Below are 20845 nucleotides of genomic sequence, written 5' to 3' on the forward strand. Positions count from 1 at the left end.
TTGCCCTTACAAGGTTGGCAAGGTACCATTGAGCTAAATCCCTAGCTCTCCTGTTGGTCTTTGAAGGCGGCTTCCTGGGAAAAGGACCTTGGAACCTGGGGAGGGCAATGAGGGGCATGGCATGTGAAAGCCACACCCCCTGGGCGGACCGGGGGCTGAGCAGGCTTGGGGCCGGGTGGGGACTGTGCTGGAGAAGGAGGGTGTGTGGGTAAATGGGACACAAGTGAGTGTATCTGGGCTACAGAGGACACCAGGAGACTACGGGCACCTGCTTGCCCCATGGCGGCGGCAGCCGTTAGGCTACCCCGTGCCCAGGTGGGGCTCCACGGGACATGGGGTACATGGAGGCTGCACATCCCACACCGTGCTGCCGCAGACCTCTGCCAAGTGCTGCCTGCTGTGTGGGTTGGGGGCTTCCTTCTTTTTCTGCTTTTCTGAGTCAGGGTCCCAGTATGTTGCTCAGGCTGTCCTTGAACTTGAGCTCCTCCTTCCTCGGCCTCTGGAGTGCTGGGTTAGAGGGGAGGACTGCCACATCCGGTCCACAACATAGTGGTCTTGGTATCAGGCCGATGCATAGCCCCTGTTCCTCCTGGAGTCTGCTGTGGCTGGAAGCAGAGGTGGAGCCAGAAGCTGAGGCAGGAGCAGGCCCTGTCTGTCCTGCAGGGCCCACACGGGTGGCCTGTGCCTCTCAGTGCTGCCCATCTGGGGCTCTGCTTCCTGTTGCCTGCATGGCTTGCCCTGGCCTCCGGGCCCTCAGCATCTGTGTCCTCTGTCTCTGGCCCTTTCCCTTCACCGCTGGGGCAGCTGGGCCATTGCTTACTCGAGGAAGCCAGTCTTTGCCGTTCTGTTTTCCAAGACTGGTGATCAAACCCAGGTGCTTTCTGCCACTGAGTCGCATCCCAAGCCCTATTTATTTGTTTCAAGGCAGGGTCTCGCTAAGTTTTCCAGGTGGGGCTTAGACTTGTGACCCTCCTGCCTCAGCCTCCCTCAGTGCTGAGAGTACAGGCATGCAGGGAAGCCTTTGTTCCTGCCAGCGGGCGTGGGTGTGGGTGCTTGTCCAGACCCCCTCGGGGTTTCTCTGTGTCCCTGCCCGCCTGGAGCAGGGGCAGTGCCTGCCGCCGGCCTTGTTGGAGGAGCTGCTGAACTACGGGTGGGTGCACCCTGCAGGAGGCGGTGGGCAGCCACGCAGACTTCAAGGATGGGAGTGAGAGCACGTGGCCATGTACACAGGGTGTGCAGCAGTGCAGGGAGGCTGCCCTGAGGTGGCTTCAGGGACAAGAGAGGGCCCAGTGGCCGAAGGAGCACATAGGTGGGTGTTGGGGTGCGGTCTGGGAGTGGGGAGTGGGTAGGAGGAGGAAGCAGCCGTGGGACAGGGTGGGTGGGGACACAGTGGGGACTGAGCTGGCCTGGAGAGGCTGCATGGGACTCAAAGGGCTCGGAGGCTGCCGCTCCTCCGCGTCCCATTTCCTCTTCCCGTATGAGTTGTGCAGGAAGCGGCAGGTGCCTGTCACCTCCACTGCTCTGGCCAGCGCCCCCTCCTGACCGCCGGCCCCTTGCAGCTTCCTGTCCCCGACCTGGCAGGGCCTTCCAGACTCAGTGTTCAGTGCTGCTGAGCAGCTGGTGGGACCCTGCACCTGCAGTCCTCCTGGCGCCCTGAAGGTGCACCTTTACAGGAAGCCAGCGAGGACGCTCGAGGGTGCGAGCTGTCTTGCGGGTGAAGAAATGGCACCATCTGGTGCTGTGCCCAGGGCTGGGTCCCAGTGCTCTTTCCTGCCATACACTGCGGCAGATGGGCAGCCAGCTAGTGACTGAGGGGGCCGAGGAGACCCAGGGTGCATGGGGAGGCCCTCACCGCTGAGCCGCACCTGGCCAGGCTGAGCTCTTTTCCTGGGACAGGCGGAAAGGCAGCGCACAGCCTCTGCCCGAGGAGAGCTGCTCTCAGGCTTGCTCCGTCCCCAGGGCCCTGCAAGGAGGAGTAAGGAGAGCGCGTGCAGCCAGGGTGCTGAGGGGAGGAGTGACGGGAATGTGACCCTGGGAGCCGGTGCCGCTCTGGGGGGCACGAGGGGTGCTTGGGGCCGTTCCCTCGCTCCCTTGCACTCGGGCCCTGGAGTCGGGTTTTCTCCTGGGCAGACTGACTTCGCTGCCCGGGCCTAGGACACTCCAGTGGCCCTATGTGCTAGGGGGCTGAGGCAAGAGGAGCACTTGCAGGCGAGTTTGAGACCAGCCTGGCCCACATAGCAAGACCCGTCTCAAAAACAGCGAGGGAGCAGAGGGGAGCATGTGAGCGTTCCTTCCGGAGTGGCCAGCGCTTGGTGAGCACCAGTGCCACTGCGCAGGGCTGGCATGAGGACCACAGTGGCTTGAGGGGCTGGCCCTGGGCTCCCTCCCAGCTGGCCCTTCATGAGGAATGCGCTTGCGTGTACGCGGCCCTTCCTGGTTACCAGCCTCAGGGTGGTAACCTGGTGCCCCCCGTTAGAGGCTGCTTGTGGGTAGGCATTGTGGCCTGGCATAGGGTGGGTGAGGGGCACCAGGCCTGGACAAGTAGGGCCCTGGCTTCCGTCACCAGTGCTGCGGAATACGCAGGTGTTAAGCGTATGGAGGGTGCTCGCTTCAGCAGCACATAGACTAAGTGTGTGGAGGAACAGGTTGGGCAGCACCTCGTCAGGTAGGCCAGGAGCGCCCCTTTCCAAGCTGGGCTGTGGGCAGGGGATGGCACCTGGGCAGCTGGTCCCTAGGCCAGGAGGCGATTCATGCTGAGATGGGCAGCGGCACTGTGAGTTTACCAGGTGCCCATGGGAGTGGGGGGGCACACATGTGTGCGCCCGTGTGTGTGTGTGTGTGTGTGTGTGTGTGTGCGTGCGCGCGAAGGTATGTACGTCTGCTCCTGTGTCAGTATGCAGATGGTCTCGCTTTCTAGGTTCTGTTTTGGATTTTTGACATTAAGATGCATGAAAACGATATGGGTCTGGATCTGTTCCTGGCCCAGGGCTTGGGCTGGGAGCACAGGGGGTGGGCACTGACCCTCCCCTTGGTGGCACACACAGGGCAGTGTGGGGGCTGTGGCCTCTCCCGGCAGTGTTAGGGCAGGTGGCCCCTTCCTCTCCCAGCTGGTGGCCTCCACTGTCTCCTCTGTGTTCTGTGCGCATGCTCCTTGGCCTCTCAGAGAGGTTAGGTTGAAGATGGGGTTGCACACTGAGCTACAGCTCTAGCCTTTTTTTTTTTTTTTTTTTTTAAGACAGGGTTTTGCTAAGTTAGGGGATACTCAAACTTTTGATCCTCCTGATTCAGCCTCCCAGAGTGCTCAGATTACAGCTGTGTTTAGCATTTTTTTGGGCCGGGAATTTAGCTCAGTGGTTCCACTGCCTGCCTCACAAGCACAAGGTCCCAAGTTTGATCCCTGGTACAAAAAAAAGGGTTTTGTTTTTTGTTTTTTGTTTTTTTTTAAAGGCATAAAGGGGTTTATTAGAGTTTTAAAAACATACGCTCAGGAGCCGGGCATGGTTGTGTACACCTGTAACCCCAGCACTAGTGAGGCTAAGGCAGGAGAATCACTGCAAGTTTGAAGCCAGCCTGGGCTACGCAGTGAGTTCAAGGCCAGCCTGGGCTATATAAAAGATCCTATTCCAAGTAAATAGGTGAAAGTACACATTCAAAGACAAACGCGGAGTGCAGGCCCTGGAGTGGCGCAGCACGGCATGGTGCTAGGCACAGGCGTGTTTTGGCAGCGGATCTCTGGAACCGGAAGTCCGCCGAGTTTCAGCTTGGTCACTGCAGGAGAGGCACCCACGTGGAGAAAGGGTGGTCTGAGGATGGAAGGAGAAAGGCAGGGCCCATCTCTTGTAAAGATGGGTGAGCTCATGGTGTTTCGCTTCAAGACAGCCTTTAAGTCTCTTTCTCTGGTTTTTTTTGTTATTGTTGATGGGTGAGCTCATGGTGTTTCGCTTCAAGACAGCCTTTAAGTCTCTTTCTCTGGTTTTTTTTTGTTATTGTTTTTTGGTACCGGGGATGGAACTCGGGTCCTTGAGCTTGCAAGGCAGGCCACCGAACCGCTGAGCTAAATTCCCGGCCCCACTCTTTCTCTGTTTGATGGTCAAGTTTTTGCCCCTGATTTTGTCAGCTAAACTAATTGCCAGCTTGTAGTGTGTTTAGGGTTTGGGTGTGGTGGAGGAGAGGAAGCAGGGAAAGCCCTGAGATCACAGGTAGGTCGGGCCTGGCTAGCTGTGATTGTCCTGCAGTTGTAGTCTTCCTTTACACACGTCCTTCTAGAGTGTGGTCTTCCTTGTCTCCTTCCCACCGGTCTTTCTGTCTTATATCTACCCCCGCTTGATCCCTGATTCCATTTTTGTTTTGGGGCAGGTCTTACACTGTACCTCAGACAGGTCCTGCACTTGCTGTATGGCCCAGGCTGGACTCCAACTTGGGGTGATTGTCTTGCCTCCTGAATGCTGGGAAGACAGGCGTGGCCACCATGCCTGGGTAACCCTTTCTTCATGCTGAGACGTTGCCTGTCATGTCCCGCAGCTGACCTGTGAAGTCCCCTGTGGGCTGTGGTGAGGCATCAGGTGGGCCCTTCCTCAGGGTGTGCACGGCAGTGTGCTGTGGGAGGAAGCATTTCTGGTCCCAGCATTGCGGGGGCCGCCGACCCATCCTTGAGTTCCCAGTGCTGTTGGACTGGCCCCAGCTGCTGCCTCAGTGTCCGGAATTGACTGTCTTCTGTGTTGGCTGTGCTGTGTTACTTAGGCATCTATGGTACAGTCCTGGGGAGCGAGGTCAGGGAGTGCTGAGCAGTTGTACCGGCCTGCCCTCCCCTGACCTGGCCGGGCTCCGTGGCGTCACCCAACCCTGTGACACGTGGCTGTCCCGACATGGAGATCGCTCCCCTAGTCCGGGGCTGTGCAGCCCCCATGTGGAAGGGCCTCTCCTGCCCTGCCCTGTGCAGTGTGTTCCCGGTGGGGACATGTGTCCTCCCCAGGGACACGGCTGTGCTGGCTCAGGCCATCTGTGTGCTCATGAAGCACCCGGCCAGCCGCACCCTGTGTCCCTGTCACTCCTGGCAGTGTTCTTATGGCGGCCCTGCAGCGGTTACAGGAGGACTGGGTGAGGTACGGTGTGCGGCGCGGGGCGCAGGCTGGTGATCCTGGCCACTCGGGAGGCCAAGGCAGGGAAACTACAAGTGGCACAAGTTCAGCGCCAGCGTGGGCAACTTAGTGAGACTGTCCCGAGAAAGGAGAGCAGAAACGCCACTGCAGGGTAAGGGCGTAGCTTCGGGACAGCGCATGCTCAGCGTGCACCCAGCACCACACCATAACTCATGGCTGGCGCCTTGGCACTGACATTGCGCCGTCTCGCAGGAGTGCACATACGCGTGTCCTTGACTCTCCTGCGGTTCTGTCCATAACCCATGGTGAATCCGAAGTGTTGCGAGTTGAAAACACATTTCTGTCGGGCAGGAAGGCACACTGTAAACCCAGCTCCTTGGGAGGCTGAGGCAAGACCGAACCGTGAACAAGGTGGGTGCAGCCCATTCGAGTGCTTGCGTGCGCGCAGGCCCTGAGTTCCATCCCCAGCACCACCTGAGAGCCAGAGCCCAGTCTTTGACTCTGCCCGTGGTGGTGAGCGTGGAGCACAGTGCACAGGCTCACTCACTGCCGCCAGGGCTGCGGGAGCGAAGGGAAGGGAGGTCTGGCTGCGACCTCAGGAGCAGCTGCACTTTCAGCCTTTCTTTAGGGCATCAGAGGGGGCAGCAGCCTGACCCTGTTCCCCGAAACCAGTGCTGAGCCAGCCCCACGCCTGCTCGCAGTGCTGAGGCCCCGTCCTGCTCGCCGAGAGCCTCTGCTGGAGAGTAGCCGCTCACAGTGCCACGAAGGAGGCACGGGGACAGAGGCCTGTTCCGCAGAAAGATGGGGCTCACAGCGGCAGTCAGACAAGGCCAGCCGGGTGCTGGGCTCTGGAGGCTGAGGCAGGAGAGTCACACATTCCCTCACTGCCTGCCGTGGACAGTGTAGTGACCTAGTGGGGCCGTCTCACAAAACAAAAAATAGAAGGCAGGGCCAGGGATGCAGCTCAGTGGTGCTGCATCTGCCTGGCAAGTGCAAGGTCCTGAGTTCAATCCCTGGTACCGAAAAAAGAGAAAGAACAAAAAACCAGGGCTAGGGATATAGCTCAGTGCAGAGGCCCTGGTTTCAGCCTCCCATTCCACAGAGGATCAGAAGTTCCTCAGTTGGATGATTACAACTCTGCATTCTAAAAGTTAATAAACAAGCAACCATTTGTTTTTGTACTGTTAGTGATGTTGTATCTGTAATTACAGCAACATCAGAAGCCCTTTTTTTGAGACAGTCTCGCTTTGTAGCCCAGGCTGACCTCAAACTCACAGCCATCCTCCTGCCTCAGCCTCCCCAGTGCTGGGGATGACAGGCCTGCACCACCACACCTAGCTTATTTGGTACATTTTTATACTTCTTACACTCACCCTGCTGTGGTAAACACCAGTTTGGCGAGTGAGAAAGTGCGCCGCGCTTTGTGACAGGGCCTCCTGTGCCGGGACAGACCATGCCTCGGGTAGGGGCAGGATCAGGTGGGCGGCTGGCACGTGTGATCGAGCTGCCCCAGCCAGGCCAGTGTGGAGGAGGTGCGCGTGTGTCTGCCTAGCTCCTCCTGCCTGGCTCCCCCTGCTCAGTGGCCCAACCTGCTTTCCTCGCTCCTGGCTCTCCGACCCTGTGAGCTTTTGGTGGGTTTGGCAGAGTTAGTAACCAGCGCTTTGGAGACTGGGCTCCCTATGTGGCTGAGTGCTGGGCTGGGCTTGGACTTGCGATCCTCCTGCCTTGGCCCTCCCGGTTACCAGCACCCCTGGGCCTTCCTTCACTGGTGCGCAGTAACTGGGAAGTGCTCTCTTGCTTCCTGTGGGGCCTTTGCCAAGTTCAGGTCTGCGACTCTGGCTGTGAGCTGCTTTGCCCTGAGGTATGGCCTGTGGGCCAGGAGCCTGCCAGGCCTTTGCTGTCCTACTGCACCCTGCCACCGGCCCTGTTCCTGACGCCTGGCCAACCGTCCTTCCTGTTGGGCTGCCCAACGCCTCAGGGCGAGGCTGGTGCATCCATCACCTGAGAATACTCAGGCTGCAGGTGTCACCACCCTGGTCCTCTGCATGCTCCTGGGGGCCTCAGCTGCTCGTCCTGCCCTTCCTTGTCTTCCCTGTCTGTGTCTGCTGGCCGTGCTGGGCCCAGCGGCCCTGTGCTCTGTTGCCCTGGCTTGCTCTGTGGAGAGAGTGGGGCCTGTGTGGCGTGGTGCTCGGATGCACGTGGTTTCCCTTAGCTGGTGTCCTTCGGGATGACAGAGTGTCTGGAGCCAGTGACGTGCAGTGCAGTCTGCTCTGTCAGGAGGCTGAGGCAGGGGGACTGCTTGAGCCTAGGTGTTCAGGGCAGGATTGAAGTGGGTGAGGCTCCCTGCTGCGCCGGCGTGTCTGCCTCTGACTGGTGTCTGTGTTTTGGTTACAGATCCCTGGTGGAAATCCGCTGTACGAATCATACTATAAGCAGGTGAGTTGGACCCGAGGCCTGCATGTCTGCCTGTCTGGGGGCTGGAGCAGAGCTGCGCCGGCTGGGAGTGAGGGGCTGCGCCAGCCTTGCCGCCCCTGGAGCTGGTGCCGAGGAGTCAGTGCTGCGTTGCCCTCCCTCAGGTAGACCCGGCCCACACGGGCAGAGTCGGGGCAAGCGAGGCTGCGCTGTTCCTGAAGAAGTCGGGTCTGTCGGATGTCACCCTCGGGAAGGTGGGTCAGCGGTGCAGCACAGTGGGGCAGAGGGTGCTGGACTGTGCAGGCCGCCCTGGGGCGCTCACAGCCTCTGTGTCTCTGCAGATCTGGGACCTGGCCGACCCGGAAGGCAAAGGGTTCCTGGACAAGCAGGTGCGTGTGTGCAGTGCCCTTCCACCCACTGGGCTGGCAGGGCTCCTGGGAGGCGAAGGCTCTTACCCAGGCAAGCAGCGCTCCAGGTTGGCCATCTTTAAATGCTTTACAACCTTACCAGCGCTTAAAATGCTTTTTAAGACTTTTTAAGTCATGTTGTGCACTGTGGTGCACACCTGTCATCCCTGCTTCTTGGGAGGCTGAGGCAGGCAGATCATAAGTTTGAGTCCAGCCTGGGCTCTTGGTGAGACCCTGCTTTGAAATAGACTTCAGAAAGGGCTGGGGATGCAGTTCAGTGCAAGCCCTGGGTGAGTCCTCGGTACTAAAGGCCAGAGCCAGAAAGACCCTAGCATGTGTTCTTAGACCGGTTGGCCAGAGGAGAAAGCCACTGCAGCCGTGGCGGGGTGCTGTGTGGCGGGCAGCACAGGCCTGGGGGCCGGACTCGGGTCTGCTGTTCCTGGTGAGGGTGCTGGCTGGAGAGTCCAGCGTGCCCTGAACTGCGTGTCCACTCTGGACACCTCTTCCCCTGGTACTGTAAACTGAACTCAGGACCTTGCACTTGCAAGGCAGGCGCAGTGCCCCAGAGCTACTTCCCCAGCCCTGTTTTCTTTGTTTTGAGACAGGGTCTCACTAAATTGCTAAGTAAGCAAGGTGGGCATGAACTTGAAATCTTCCCCCCTCAGCCTCCCAGAGTGCTGGGACAGTAGGTAGGTGGGCACCAGTTATTTCTTTAAAAGCCTGCAGGCATTTGGTCTGTGGCTACCGTCCGCCGCCTTGCACAGCCTACCTGAGTGGCAGGGCTCATAGTTTGGGAGCTGCTGTCCGATTGTCCATTCGTCTCCTCCTGGAGCCGCTGTCCCCGGGCCGTGGTCTGATGATGCCTTTGGGTTTCAGGGCTTCTATGTGGCACTGAGGCTGGTGGCCTGCGCCCAGAGCGGCCACGAGGTCACGCTGAGCAACCTGAGCCTGAGCATGCCGCCGCCCAAATTCGTGAGTGCTGGTGCTGGTGCTTTGTGGGTGCGTGCGTGTGCAAGCATTTTTCTCGCTGCCGCCTCACCTCCCTTTGTTGGTAGAGGTGAAATCCATGCGGCATGGCCTCCTGTCGTGAGGTGCACGATTCCGTGGTGTCCACACCCTCTCCCCGCCGGGCCTCCTCCCTCCCTGCTGGTCACCTGAGCGCCCCGGCCGCGTGGCTGCCATGGTGCGTGTGTGCGAGGGTGCGTGTACCAGGGTATGTCCTCCCGGGACAGCCCCGTACCAACCCGGGGGTTTCCATCTCTCCTCAGCACGACACCAGCAGCCCCCTGATGGTCACCCTGGCTTCTGTGGAGGCCCCCTGGGCAGTGCGGGTGAGTGATGGGGATGCTCAGGGCTGTCCCTTGTGTGAAACTGCCCTCTGCCGTGCTGTGCAGTGTCATACAGGCCGGGCACAGTGGCCCACGCCTGTCTTCCAGCTCCTCAGGAGGCTGAGGCAGGAGGGTCACAAGCTCAGACCCAGCCCGGGCAGCTTTTTTCTCCAAATAAAAAAGAAGGGGCTGAGAATATCACCAGGCCGGCGCCCCGTTTCCAGGAAGGAGAAACAGAAAGACTGTAGTCAGAGTCCTGCCTCCCCTTGCTCATTTACAGTGCTGGAACCTGGGCTCTGCACAGGCTTGGCAAGCCCCAGCTCGCACATTCCCACTTTTACTGATTTTTTTAAAATTTTATTTTCTGTTTGCTTGTTTTTTGGTACTGGAGATCGCACTGAGAACCTTGTGCTTGTGAGGCAGGCACGGTGCCACTTATACCCCTGGCCGTTTTTTGTTTTTTTACGACTGGGTCTGCTTTGTAGTGCTGACAAGCCTTGAACTTGCCACGATCCTCCTGCCTCAGCCTCCCAAGGGCTGAGATGACAGGCGTGCGGTGCCTGGCTCACTGCTTCTTAGCCCAGCCCAGAGAACACTCCTGCAGAGGGGAGAGCCCCCCTTCATGGCCTGGCACCCGAGGGCAGCGGGTTCCCTGTTTGACACGGCGATGGGGTGGGAGGCTTCTGGTCTGACCAGGATGGGCAGCAGCTTTGTCCTGAGAAGCTGACCCGGCCCCACTCGGCCATGTTTCCCTGGGACCTTGCACTGCACCCACGCTGCAGCACTGGACTGAGCAGTGCAGGGCAGCTGTGGAGAGAGGCAGTGCCCGGCTCCCACGGGGAAGGAGTGGGTACTGCTGGGACCCACATGGCTGGCCACACTTGGCATGGATGGTGCTGGCTTTTCTTTCTTTTTTTTTTGGTACTGGGATTTGAACTCAGAAACTTGTGCTTGCCAGGCAGGAGCAGTTCCACTGAGCTAAATCCCCAGCCCTGTCTTTTCTTTTCTTAACTTAGTTTTACTTTATCTTTGTGGGGATGGAGTCCAGGGCCTCACACATGCCGGGCAAGAACTCTACCATGGAGCCATACCTCAGCCTTAACAGTTGTAATTGTGTAGTATACATGTCGTCAGTATGGGAATGGAACCCAGGGCCTTTGCACTGAGTTATACCCTCAGCCCTTTTTATTCTTGGTTTTGCAACAGAGTCTCGCTAAGTTACTAGGTGCTTAGGCTGGGCTGGAATGTGCGATCCTCCTGCCTCAGCCTCTTGGAGTGTGGGAATGATGGCTGCATACCAGCAGGCCCAGCTTTTGGCTGTTGGAAACAGAGGCCCGTGTTTAGAGTTGACTTTGGTTACCACGTGCTTGGCTGCTTGTCCCAGCGAGCCTTTGGGGATCTGCGGGAGTCACCTGTCCTTCGGGGAAGGGACCTGGCCCTATGTCCCCCAGGGCAGTGCTGGGGCAGAGCAGGCCTTGTACAGCTCCTTTCCTATGACCTTGGCCTTGGACCGAAGGCCCCAGGGCCACTCCGCTTGACCCAGGCTGGGTGGGACATGCATGGTGCCCTCTCGTCCTCACCCAGGTGGAGGAAAAGGCCAAATTTGATGGCATTTTCGAAAGCCTGCTGCCTGTGAAGGGCCTGCTGTCTGGAGACAAGGTCAAGCCGGTCCTCATGAACTCGAAGCTTCCTCTCGACGTCCTGGGCAGGGTAAGTGGCTGTGGCGCAGCTCCTGCGTCCTCGCCTGCGTGGGGAGGTGTGGGGCAGCCCCTCGCCATCGTGCTGGTGTAGGCCTCAACGTCCTTCTTTTCCTGCCTTTAAGGCTCACAGCAAAGGTACTTGGAACTGTGATGCGCGTAGGGAACACTGGAGGCATTCCTCTTTTGTAGGGCTTCAGCCAGGTGTGGTAGTGCCTCTGTGAGGCTGAGGCAGGAAGATTGCAAATCAGAGTCTAGCCTGGGCAATTTAGTGACTCAGTGAGACCCTGTCTCAAAACATAAAAAGGACTGGGGCAGCTCAGTATGAAGGCTCTGGGTTCCACTCCCAGTATCTGCAAAGAAAACCAAACCAAACCCCGCAAAGCCATTTTGTGGCTGCGACTTGCGGCTGCTTTCGGGTGAGGCCGGCGCGTGGTGTGCTGAGCTGAGCCTGCCCCTGGGAGCAGTGAGGCGGGTGGGGCGGGCTGGGGGCTGGGCAAGGGCAGGGGATACGGAGCACCAGGGCTGAGGTGTCCGCCGGCCCTGCTCCGGCCCATGTGCGCTCCGCTTCTCCCGGGAGAAGCCAGGGCCGGTAGGGGTGCAGGGGCCTGAGAGGTGCTGTGGCGGCCTCTCTGGGAGGGGCCTGCGCTGCTGGGCCACCCGCGTGAGGCATACTCAGTGGGGCCTGCAGCGTCTGTGGGCCCTGGGCCGTGAGGCTGCCATTGGCCCTGCAAGGCAGGTGGGGCCCGAGGCGAAGGGGAGACCCTGCGCCCCTTCTGTGTGATGCAGGCCAGTGTGACAGACCCCGGGAGCGGAGGCCGAGTCCGTGCACGGCCCCTCCCCACCCGGTGGCAGCCGCAGCTCCCCGTGTTCCAGGCTGACCCTGGGCGCATCTCGAGTGGTCTTGGGCAGTGGCGCCTGCAGCCCTGCTGGCCACCTCTCGGGTCTCGTGCTGCCCTGTAGACCCCAGGCGCGGTGGGAACCATGGAGCACGTGGGACAGCGGGACACCACAGGTGGATCGGGCAGCGGCACCTGGGTCCTAGGCGCACGGCCCCGCCGGGCCCACCCTGGCCCATCCGACCTACCGTCATAGTCACTTGGGCCCTGGATCATGTCCATTCTGCTCTGCCTTGCAGGTCTGGGACCTCAGCGACATTGACAAGGACGGGCACCTGGACCGGGATGAGTTCGCTGTGGTAGGCCCCCCTCCTTCCTGCAGGGATGTGTGGCTCCTTGGGGTCCGGGCACGTGGGCTTCTCTGTGTTTCCAAGCTGTTCCAGGGCCATGGAGCCTGCAGTCACGGGGAGGCTTTGCACGCTCCCTTGCCCAGGGTCCCCAGCCCGCATCGCCTCTGCCCTCCCTCCCCGCTCCGAGCACCTCTGTGTGCGCAGGCAGGGGGTCTCTGACCCAGCCAGGTGCCAAACACCTACAGTCCCAGCACTCCGGAGGCTGAGACAGGAGGATGGAAAGTTTGAGCTCAGCCAGGGCAACTTAGCAAGACCTGTTTTTAAAAAGTCTGGGAATGGGATCACCGAGGGGCCACCAGAAAGGGCAGCTGGGGCTGGCTGGCTGCACTCGGTGTCGGAGCCTCGGGTCTGAGGGATGACGAGCTGCCATGGCCGGCGATGGGGCCGGGAAGCAGTTCTGCAGGCGCAGCACCAGCAGGGCCCCGGGCCGGTGGGTGTGACGGGGCCAGCCGGTCAGGGTCAGGGTCGGGGCCGGGTCATGTGGCCCAGGTGGGTCTGGGCTCCAAGGAGGGGAACTCAGGCACCGTGGGGACTGCTAGGCCCTCTGAGGGGTATAGGGGGAGCTCGGGTTGGAATATGGGGTCTGGGAGGAGCAAGGCTTGCAGGGAGGACGAGCAGCCCGCATTTCCCCCGAGCTGGCCGGCCGTCTTCTGCCGGCTCCTCAGCTTTCTGAGCAGGCTGAAGGGAGCTGATTCGGGTCGTGCCCTGGAGAGTTGGGCAGTCAGGAGACTTTCCGGGCGAGGCTGTGCCTGTTGGGGAGATCATTTTCCACAGAGGACTTGTGGTTTTGAGCCACTTGGTGAGCCTTCTTGTTTCCCTTGCGAGCTGCTGCTTGTGCCTTGAACGCAAGTAGAGGGTTGGATGTACCTTGTGGATTTCCGCGTTCCCACTCTCTGGTTTCAGCACCAACTCCAGAGTGTCAGCAGGCGGAAGCAAATTTTTTAAAAGTTTTTTTTCCACCCTAAAAATTAAATACTTAGGTGCAGCTCCAAAGCCCTTCTCTGATTGGTGTGGCACTGAGCCCCACAGGGCCCTAGGGAAGCTGGAGACGTTACATGGAAAATGCCTGGGGTGCGATCAGCCACTGCTGAGAGCCGACTAGAAACAGGCAGCATGCAAGATTTCAAAACGTAATCTGGTCTGCCCTGAAACTAAAGCCTGAGCTATCGAAAACACTCATAAGTACAGCACAGTGGTTTGTGCGCCTGTGTTTGGAAACACACTGTGTGCGTGGTAGAATTGTACATTTTAGAGTTCACGGCACACTCATCCGCGTGGTCGGGAGTGAGTTTCAGAGGGTGGTGGTCGGGAACCTGTTTTACTCCACTGGGATGGGACTGTCTTGGACACTAAGAAATTCCATCAAAACCAGTGTCGGGGTTGAGGATGAGGCGAAGATTCTGGAGTGGAGGTGGATAAGTCCAAGAAGCAACAGGGACAAGTGGTGTGGAGCAGTGGGGTCCAGGGAAAAGGAGCCGCACGCACGGTAACTTGTGTGTTGCTTTCAGGTCTTGAGATTTTCGTTTCCGCCCTGTCCAGACTCTAATTAGATCTTAACAATTAGGTCAGATACAAGAGCTGCTGTTTTGTGTAATAACCTTTGGATTGAAGGAAAGGGGGGCGGAATGCGGCTCCGCTGTGGAGTAGCCAGTGTGTTTGGGTCCAGGATTATATCTCTCGTACTGCAAAGAGAAAAGACGATTTCCACCGAACTCCTCTAGAGTTAAGTTGCAGGTGTTGTGTTTCATCCCAAAATACTCACGTCTGTATTTCTTGAGCACAGGGAGTCTCCTTGGGTAGCCATTGTCCAGTGTCAAGGACTGAACCTGCTGTCTGATGACTGCAGGTGCCTCTGTTCCGCTGGGGACCCGGCTGCAGCCGGCCTGGAGGCACAGACACCGAGCAGAGCCGTCTCGGGCCCCCCTGCTGGCAGCAGCCGCCCCTCGTGGGTGAGGACAGTGCCCATTTGAGTAATAATTGAATTAATTCAGGCCAAAAACATTAACGGCCGCATCACCTTTTGTGTCACAGGGTTTGTTCGTGACACTTCATCAAACTAGGTGTTCCTGCCAGGTGTGGAGGCCGACACAGGAGGGCCACTGTGGGTTCCGGGCCAGCTGGGACTACACAGTGGGACCATGTCTCAAAAAACCTACACCGCAGCCTCAAAACTGGGGGTCCTGGGATTGCCAGGCAGTTGTAACCAGGCAGAAGATCTGCACAGAGCTAGCAGAGAAGTGAAGCCTTTTACACCCTTTGGAAAACATAATTGTCTTAATGAACGCTGTGTTCATGTTACTAAGACTATAGCCAGGTGTGGTGGCTTTATAATCCCAGCACTCCATAGGCTGAGGCAGGAGGATCGCAGTGAGTTCAAGGCCAGCCTGAACTACACAGTGGGACCCTGTCTCAGAAAACAAAAACAACAACAAAAAGAAACATATTACTAAGAGTGAAAGAGACAAATTTGATCTGTTCTCTAGGTTGTAATAAATACACGTGTGTTTGTTTGAGTTTTCCAGTAAAACATTGGGTGCATTGTAGGTGTACATGACGGTAACAGTCATCATGGGGAATTGGCACCGGTATATGATATATTCTGCCTCTTTTTTTCCCCATCCCCTCCTTCACAAATATGCATACTTTTGGGCTGGAGATTTAGCTCAGTGGTTCTGTTGCCTGCCTCACAAGCTCAAGGTCCCAAATTTGATCCCTGGCACTGCAAAAAACAAACAAAACATACCTTTGATTAATAAAAACCTGTAGGGCTGGGGGTTTAGCTCAGCGGTTCGGTGGCCTGCCTTATAAGCACAAGGACCCGAGTTCAATCCCCAGTACCAAAAAAGAAACAAAAAAAACCTGTCAAGCAAACCTCTTCTTACAGCCATCTTTTGTCTGCAGGCACTTGCAGTGCTAAGGGCTGCCCCGGGGGCATGGTGGCTGTGCAGAGCCTGGGCAGAAGCGTGGTGTTGACTGAGCTGTCTGAGGGAGTGAGGCTCCCCCGACTACAGGCAGGCTCTCAGCGGTCTCCTCAGCAGCTGAGTCTGCTGGCTTCCGCCTTAGCACTGGGAGTGTTTTCTGCGTTTCTCCCATTATCTTGTTCTCACTGGTTGTCCTTTATTGATTTGGTTTTTTGGTAGCAAAGTACAGATCACATAAAATTCACCACCCTGAGTTCTTTTAGGGTGCCTGGCCTTGAACTTGGGATCCTCCTGCCTCAGCCTCCTACATGGCTGAGATTGATTGCAGCATACACCATCATGCCTGGCCAGTCTAACCATTTGTAAACATTTTTCTTTTGCTGTGGTGGTAAAAATATGGTGTCAAGTCTGCCATTTTATTGGTACCGGGGATTGAACTTGGGACCTTGCCCTTGTGAGGCGGGTGGTGGAACCACTGAGCTAAATCCCTGGCCCAATTTGCCATTTTAACTTTGGGTGTGTAGTCTGGTGGTGTCGCAGACACTCATGGTGCACAGATGTCACCACTGTCCACCTCCAGGATTTCCTGGTCTCCACTCCTCTCACCTTCTATGTTTCCTGTTCTTTGGCCTGCACTTGGCTTGCTGTCCTCGCACGGCCCTGAGGTCAGCGCCCAGGAGCGGGCCTAACCCCCAGCCTCCTGAGCCCCATGTTTGCATTTCTGTTTGGTTTTGGTCATTGCCCGCGATTTCTGCCAGGACCCATGTGGGTCTGTGAATGCCTGTCAGTCCACGTTGCATTTCCCCACTAGCTGTTCACTGAAACCTGATTTGAGGCACAGCGGCCTGGGCCTTCAGACCCAGCTACTCAGGAGGCCGAGGCCAGCATGGGTATCCATCCCTGAAGAACGGCCCCCAAGCCATCTCAGAAACACCAAAGCCCTGTTTAGAAGGGGAGAGTTGCGATTTTGGTTTGTTTCCGTCCCTGACTTGAAACACACTTTTCCATCTGTGCTCAGACAAGTTTGCCACTGCAGCGCCTGTCCCTTGTGCCCGCAGGCCATGCACCTGGTGTACCGGGCCCTGGAGAAGGAGCCTGTGCCGTCCGTCCTGCCCCCATCGCTCATCCCTCTGTCCAAGCGCAAGAAGCCAGTGTTCCCTGGGGCCGTGCCCGTGCTGCCTGGCAGCCCCCCGCCCAAGGACAGCCTGCGCTCCACACCGTCACACGGCAGCGTCAGCAGCCTCAACAGCACGGGCAGCCTGTCCCCTAAGCACGGCCTCAAGCAGGCGCAGGTACGGCGACCACGTGCTCCGGTCACCCTGGGGGCCTCCGGGCTGCGCAGCCTGCCCCTTCCCGCACAGCGCCACACAGCGCAGCCGCCTCGCGCCTGTGCTGCAGCCTGGGTGTTGGGCAGGAGCACCATGCTCTGTGTGGCGGCCTTGCAGCAGAGTGTGTGGAGGTCCGGAACTGTTCGCCAGGTAGCTTCACACCCAGCCTCCTCTGTTGCTCTAGAAATGAAGGACGGGCAGCCAGCCGTATCCCGCCAGCCTCAGCGTGGGGACGGCAGTGCCAGGGGGCTGCTTTTGTGCCCAGGACTGGGCCTGTGCGTGGACTACACCACCCTTTTTATGTTAGGCGGTCTCACTAAATTACCAGACTGGGTTTGATCTCCAAGTCCTCCTGCTTCAGCTTCCCAGAGTGCTGGGCTGGCATCAGAGCCAGCACAGGGGCTGTCTGGCTAGAACGGTGCTGATACGATGTGGCCCGGGCACCTGTGCATCCATCTTGTCACCACCAAGGATGTGCGTGTGGACACCTGCGGGTGTGGACACCTGCGGGTGTGGAGGGGCCCGCCTCGGCGGGGCGTGGGGCAGGGAAGGCTCCATGGGCACCCAGCAGCCTGCTGAGCCACCTGCCTGGGCAGATCCCTGGGGAGGGAGGCCACCCGCTCCTCTCCATGCCCCTGACGGGGGACGACGGGGTGCCGGAGACAGCCTGCACCCCAGTGCTCAGGACCAACCTGCCCACTGAGCCCCCTCCACCCCTGCAGCCCGCGGTGGCCTGGGTGGTGCCAGTGGCCGACAAGATGCGTTTCGACGAAATCTTCCTGAAGACCGACCTGGACCTGGACGGCTATGTGAGCGGCCAGGAGGTGAAGGAGATCTTCATGCACTCGGGCCTCACGCAGAGCCTGCTGGCCCACATCTGGTGAGCCGGAGGGCAGCGCTGAGGGCTGGAGGGCTGGGAAGGACGGTTCAGGATAGCCAGTCTTGGGGGTCCTAGTGCCCCTCCCTGAGAAGCACCTGGTGAGCCCTGGAGCCGAGAGGAGCCGTGCGGGGCTTGGGCAGCATCCTGGAGGCTGGGCCCGGGTTGCACGTTCCAGCCCAGTCTAGGCAACTGACACCTTTCCTTTTCTCTTTTTTTTTTTTTTTTTTTTTTTTTTTGGTTATTTGAGACAGGATCTCACTATGTAGTTCAGGCCGGCCTTGAACTAACTGTGGCCCAGGCTCAGAGCTTGTCTCAAAATTAAAAAATTAAAGCTGGGGCTGTAGTTTAGTGGGAAGGCCCTAGGTAGGTTCAACCTTCTAGTTCCAGAAAGAAAAAAGTGAGCCTATGAGCAGAGCTTTGAAACTGGCTACCCTGGGCCACGCCCCAGATGGCCCTTTGGTGGTGGAGGGCGGGTGCTCGGTGCTTGGTCCCTCGGTTCCCTGAGGCAGAGCGGCCTCTGGGAGGGAGGCCTGGGGCATGGACTTGTGACCTGTGTGGGTTCTGGGAGCCGCCTTGCACGCTTTTTCGGGAAGGGGCAATGAGGGGTCCCTGCAGGCAACAACAGGGACAGGTGAGGGGGCCACGGGTGGAGGAACCCCGAGCCCCGTGCGCCGCCCTGCGCCATCTGGGTGCCGGGCGAGCGTCCTCGTGCCTTGGTGCCGGCTTCCTGGCTGGAACTGGGGCAGCACAGGGGAGGGCTGGGACCGCGATTTTGCGCCAACTTGAGCACCTTTGGGAGAACTGGTGCCCAGGGACAGCGCCTCACGCGGCAGAGGCGGGGCAGCTCGGAGCCCCTCCGGACCTCACCTCGCTGCAGGGGTCAGGACAGCAGCACCTGTGAGGAGGGCGGGTCTGGGGAGTGACGGTCCCCACGGCGCTCCCAGGGCCCTGGCCGACACCAGGCAGATGGGGAAGCTGAGCAAGGACCAGTTTGCGCTCGCTATGCATTTCATCCAGCAGAAGGTCAGTAAGGGCATCGACCCCCCGCAAGCGCTCTCTCCGGACATGGTCCCGCCCTCGGAGCGAGGGACCCCGGTCCCGGTGAGTAGCAGGTTCCCCCACGCACGCACTTCCCACACCTGCCACCAGGCGGCGCTGGTGAACCGCGCTGCGCCCTGGTCCCGCCCTGCTGTCCGCTGTTGGGTCTCACGCTGTGCCTGTGTCTCCCTAGGACAGCGGGAGCTCCCTGGGCTCCGGAGAGTTCACTGGGGTGAAGGAGCTGGACGACATCAGCCAGGAGATCGCCCAGCTGCAGAGGTGTGCAGACCCCACACCCCAGTCCTGTCCCTTCCCCCACTGGGTCCCTTGCCCGGCCCCTCCTCGAGAGCCTTCCCTGGTCACCTGGGCAGGGCAGCCGCGCCATGGTCTCTGCCCTCCAGTGACCACTCACCCGGGAGCGGGGCCTCAGCACCAGGTATCGGGCTGTGTGCCGTCGCCCTGGACAGGTAGATGGGTGCACACGTGAGCTCATCGCCCTCAGGCCCGTTGCCCAGGTGGCTCCTCCCTGTCTGAGCCCTTGCGGCCGACCGAGCTCCCCATCTTTCCCGGGCCGTGGCTCTTCGTCGCGTGGCCCACCTTCCAGGTCGGTGAGGGCCCAGCTGTGACTGGCACCTGCCTGGCCCTGCCTGGCCTCTGCTAAGCTGGCTGCCTGGCTGGGCGGAGGGCTGCTCTTTGCTGCTCCAGGCAAGAGGCTTCCTTAGCGCCCGTCTGAGGCCCGCCCTGCTGGCCTCCGAGGGGTCACGCGGCAGGTGGTGTTGCGGTACTGAGCACACGGTGCGTGGGGGCCAGGTCAGGCTCAGGCTCGCCTTAGATGGGGCTCTCTTGCTTTCCCCACTGCTGAGACACCGTACCTGACGTGCAGTTACAGGGGAAGGGTTATTCGGCTCAGTTTGTAGAGGTTGTGCTCCATCGTTGGCTGGCTGCGAGGTGAGCCAGCGGCAGTCTCTGCCAAGGCCCAGATACCCGAGCCCCCACTTTACCACACGCAGCATCCGTGCAAACCGTGTGGCCACCTGTGGTGAGAGCTCACGGTGTCCTGCGACCTCTGCCACCACGGATGGGCTGTGTGGGCAGAGCCAGAGGTCGGGTCAGTCACTTGCTGAGGTGGCGGCTGATCTTGGGAATTGCTTCCGTTGTTCAGAGAGAAATACTCCCTGGAGCAGGACATCAGAGAGAAGGAGGAGGCCATCAGACAGAAGACCAGCGAGGTGCAGGTGCGCGGCTCACCTGGCTGGCCACCCAGTGCCAGCTGCAGTGGGTGCAGCCCAGGGCCTGCCATGTGCCAGCCGCACCCCAGCCCTTCACGTTTTACCTTGATTCAGGGTCTCTGTAAGTTTCCCCGGCTGGGCTGGGGCTTGTAGTCCTCCTGCCTCAGGCTCCCAGAGGGCTGGGATGATAGACCTGTGCCGCCACACCCGGCTTGTGCATTTTTGCCCTGGGTTCTTGTGGACACCCCAGTTACGCCAGTCTGAAGCCCTCGCCCCTTCCCCAGGAACTGCAGAATGACTTGGACCGGGAGACCAGCAGCCTGCAAGAGCTCGAGGCCCAGAAGCAGGACGCCCAGGACCGGCTAGATGAGATGGACCAGCAGAAGGCCAAGCTCCGGGACATGCTGAGTGATGTCCGGCAGAAGTGCCAGGACGAGACGCAGATGGTGAGTCGCAGGCGGCCTGGCCTCTGTTGCCTGCCCCCTTCCAGCCCATCCAGAGGGACATGGCCCCGGTGCCGAAGGCCCGTGCCCAGCAGCCATGCCCACCACCTGGCCTGGCCCCTCATCCGTCCCGGCATCCCCACTGCCCCTTGTAGACGAGGGTGCTGCAGCCAAGCACATGGGAGAGCCCCAGTGTCCCCTTGGTGGCCCCCGGGATGCTCGTGGGCCTGGCTGCACCTGCTCCCTTGGCTGCAGTGTCGCTTGAGGCTGTGGTGGGCAGCTGCTGGTGGGATTGTCCCGAGCGTATTGGTGGTGGGTCTGCGTCCCCATGATTTGTGTGGTGCCGGTGACCGGACCCGGGGACCCGGGCCTCTGTTCTGAGCCGGGTCCGCCGCGCTGTGGGCTGGTGGGCCTTGCCGTCTCCCTCCTGAGGGGCTGGGTGGCTTCTTGTTTTGCCTCCTGCCCCGTGGCCTCGTGGCTGGTGTTGGAGTCGCTCCCTCCTGTCCCGGCCCAGATCTCCTCGTTGAAGACCCAGATCCAGTCGCAGGAGTCTGACCTGAAGTCGCAGGAGGACGACCTGAACCGCGCCAAGTTGGAGCTGAGCCGGCTGCAGCAGGAGGAGACGCAGTTGGAACAGAGCATCCAGGCAGGGCGCGCACAGCTGGAGACCATCATCAAGTCGCTCAAGTCCACACAGGATGAGATCGGCCAGGTGCTGCGTGCGCGGGGGATGCAGAGGACACATCCACATGCGGGACGGATGGCAGGCACCACCCCCGGGAGAGGGGGACAGGCTGGCTGGGAGCAGGCGCCC

At 59.6% G+C, this 20845-nt stretch overlaps 1 protein-coding gene across 1 annotated transcript in view; it reads left to right on the plus strand.

The window, feature by feature from the left end:
- The first annotated feature begins 5064 nt into the window (after positions 1–5064).
- The window catches only part of Eps15l1 (epidermal growth factor receptor pathway substrate 15 like 1), a 36308-nt gene continuing 20527 nt past the window's right edge, over positions 5065–20845 (plus strand). The window contains exons 1-15 of the mRNA XM_019210665.2: positions 5065–5097; positions 7494–7535; positions 7676–7765; positions 7853–7900; positions 8795–8890; positions 9187–9249; positions 10831–10956; positions 12082–12141; positions 16172–16405; positions 17164–17321; positions 18266–18422; positions 18553–18638; positions 19522–19594; positions 19873–20034; positions 20546–20743. Coding sequence (XP_019066210.1) covers positions 5065–5097; positions 7494–7535; positions 7676–7765; positions 7853–7900; positions 8795–8890; positions 9187–9249; positions 10831–10956; positions 12082–12141; positions 16172–16405; positions 17164–17321; positions 18266–18422; positions 18553–18638; positions 19522–19594; positions 19873–20034; positions 20546–20743 — 1626 coding nt within the window. The remainder of the gene's footprint in view (positions 5098–7493; positions 7536–7675; positions 7766–7852; positions 7901–8794; positions 8891–9186; positions 9250–10830; positions 10957–12081; positions 12142–16171; positions 16406–17163; positions 17322–18265; positions 18423–18552; positions 18639–19521; positions 19595–19872; positions 20035–20545; positions 20744–20845) is intronic.

Source organism: Fukomys damarensis, unplaced genomic scaffold (assembly GCF_012274545.1).
Source record: "Fukomys damarensis isolate Sample0158 unplaced genomic scaffold, DMR_v1.0_HiC HiC_scaffold_37, whole genome shotgun sequence".
In the NCBI taxonomy this organism is placed as follows: Eukaryota; Metazoa; Chordata; class Mammalia; order Rodentia; family Bathyergidae; genus Fukomys; species Fukomys damarensis.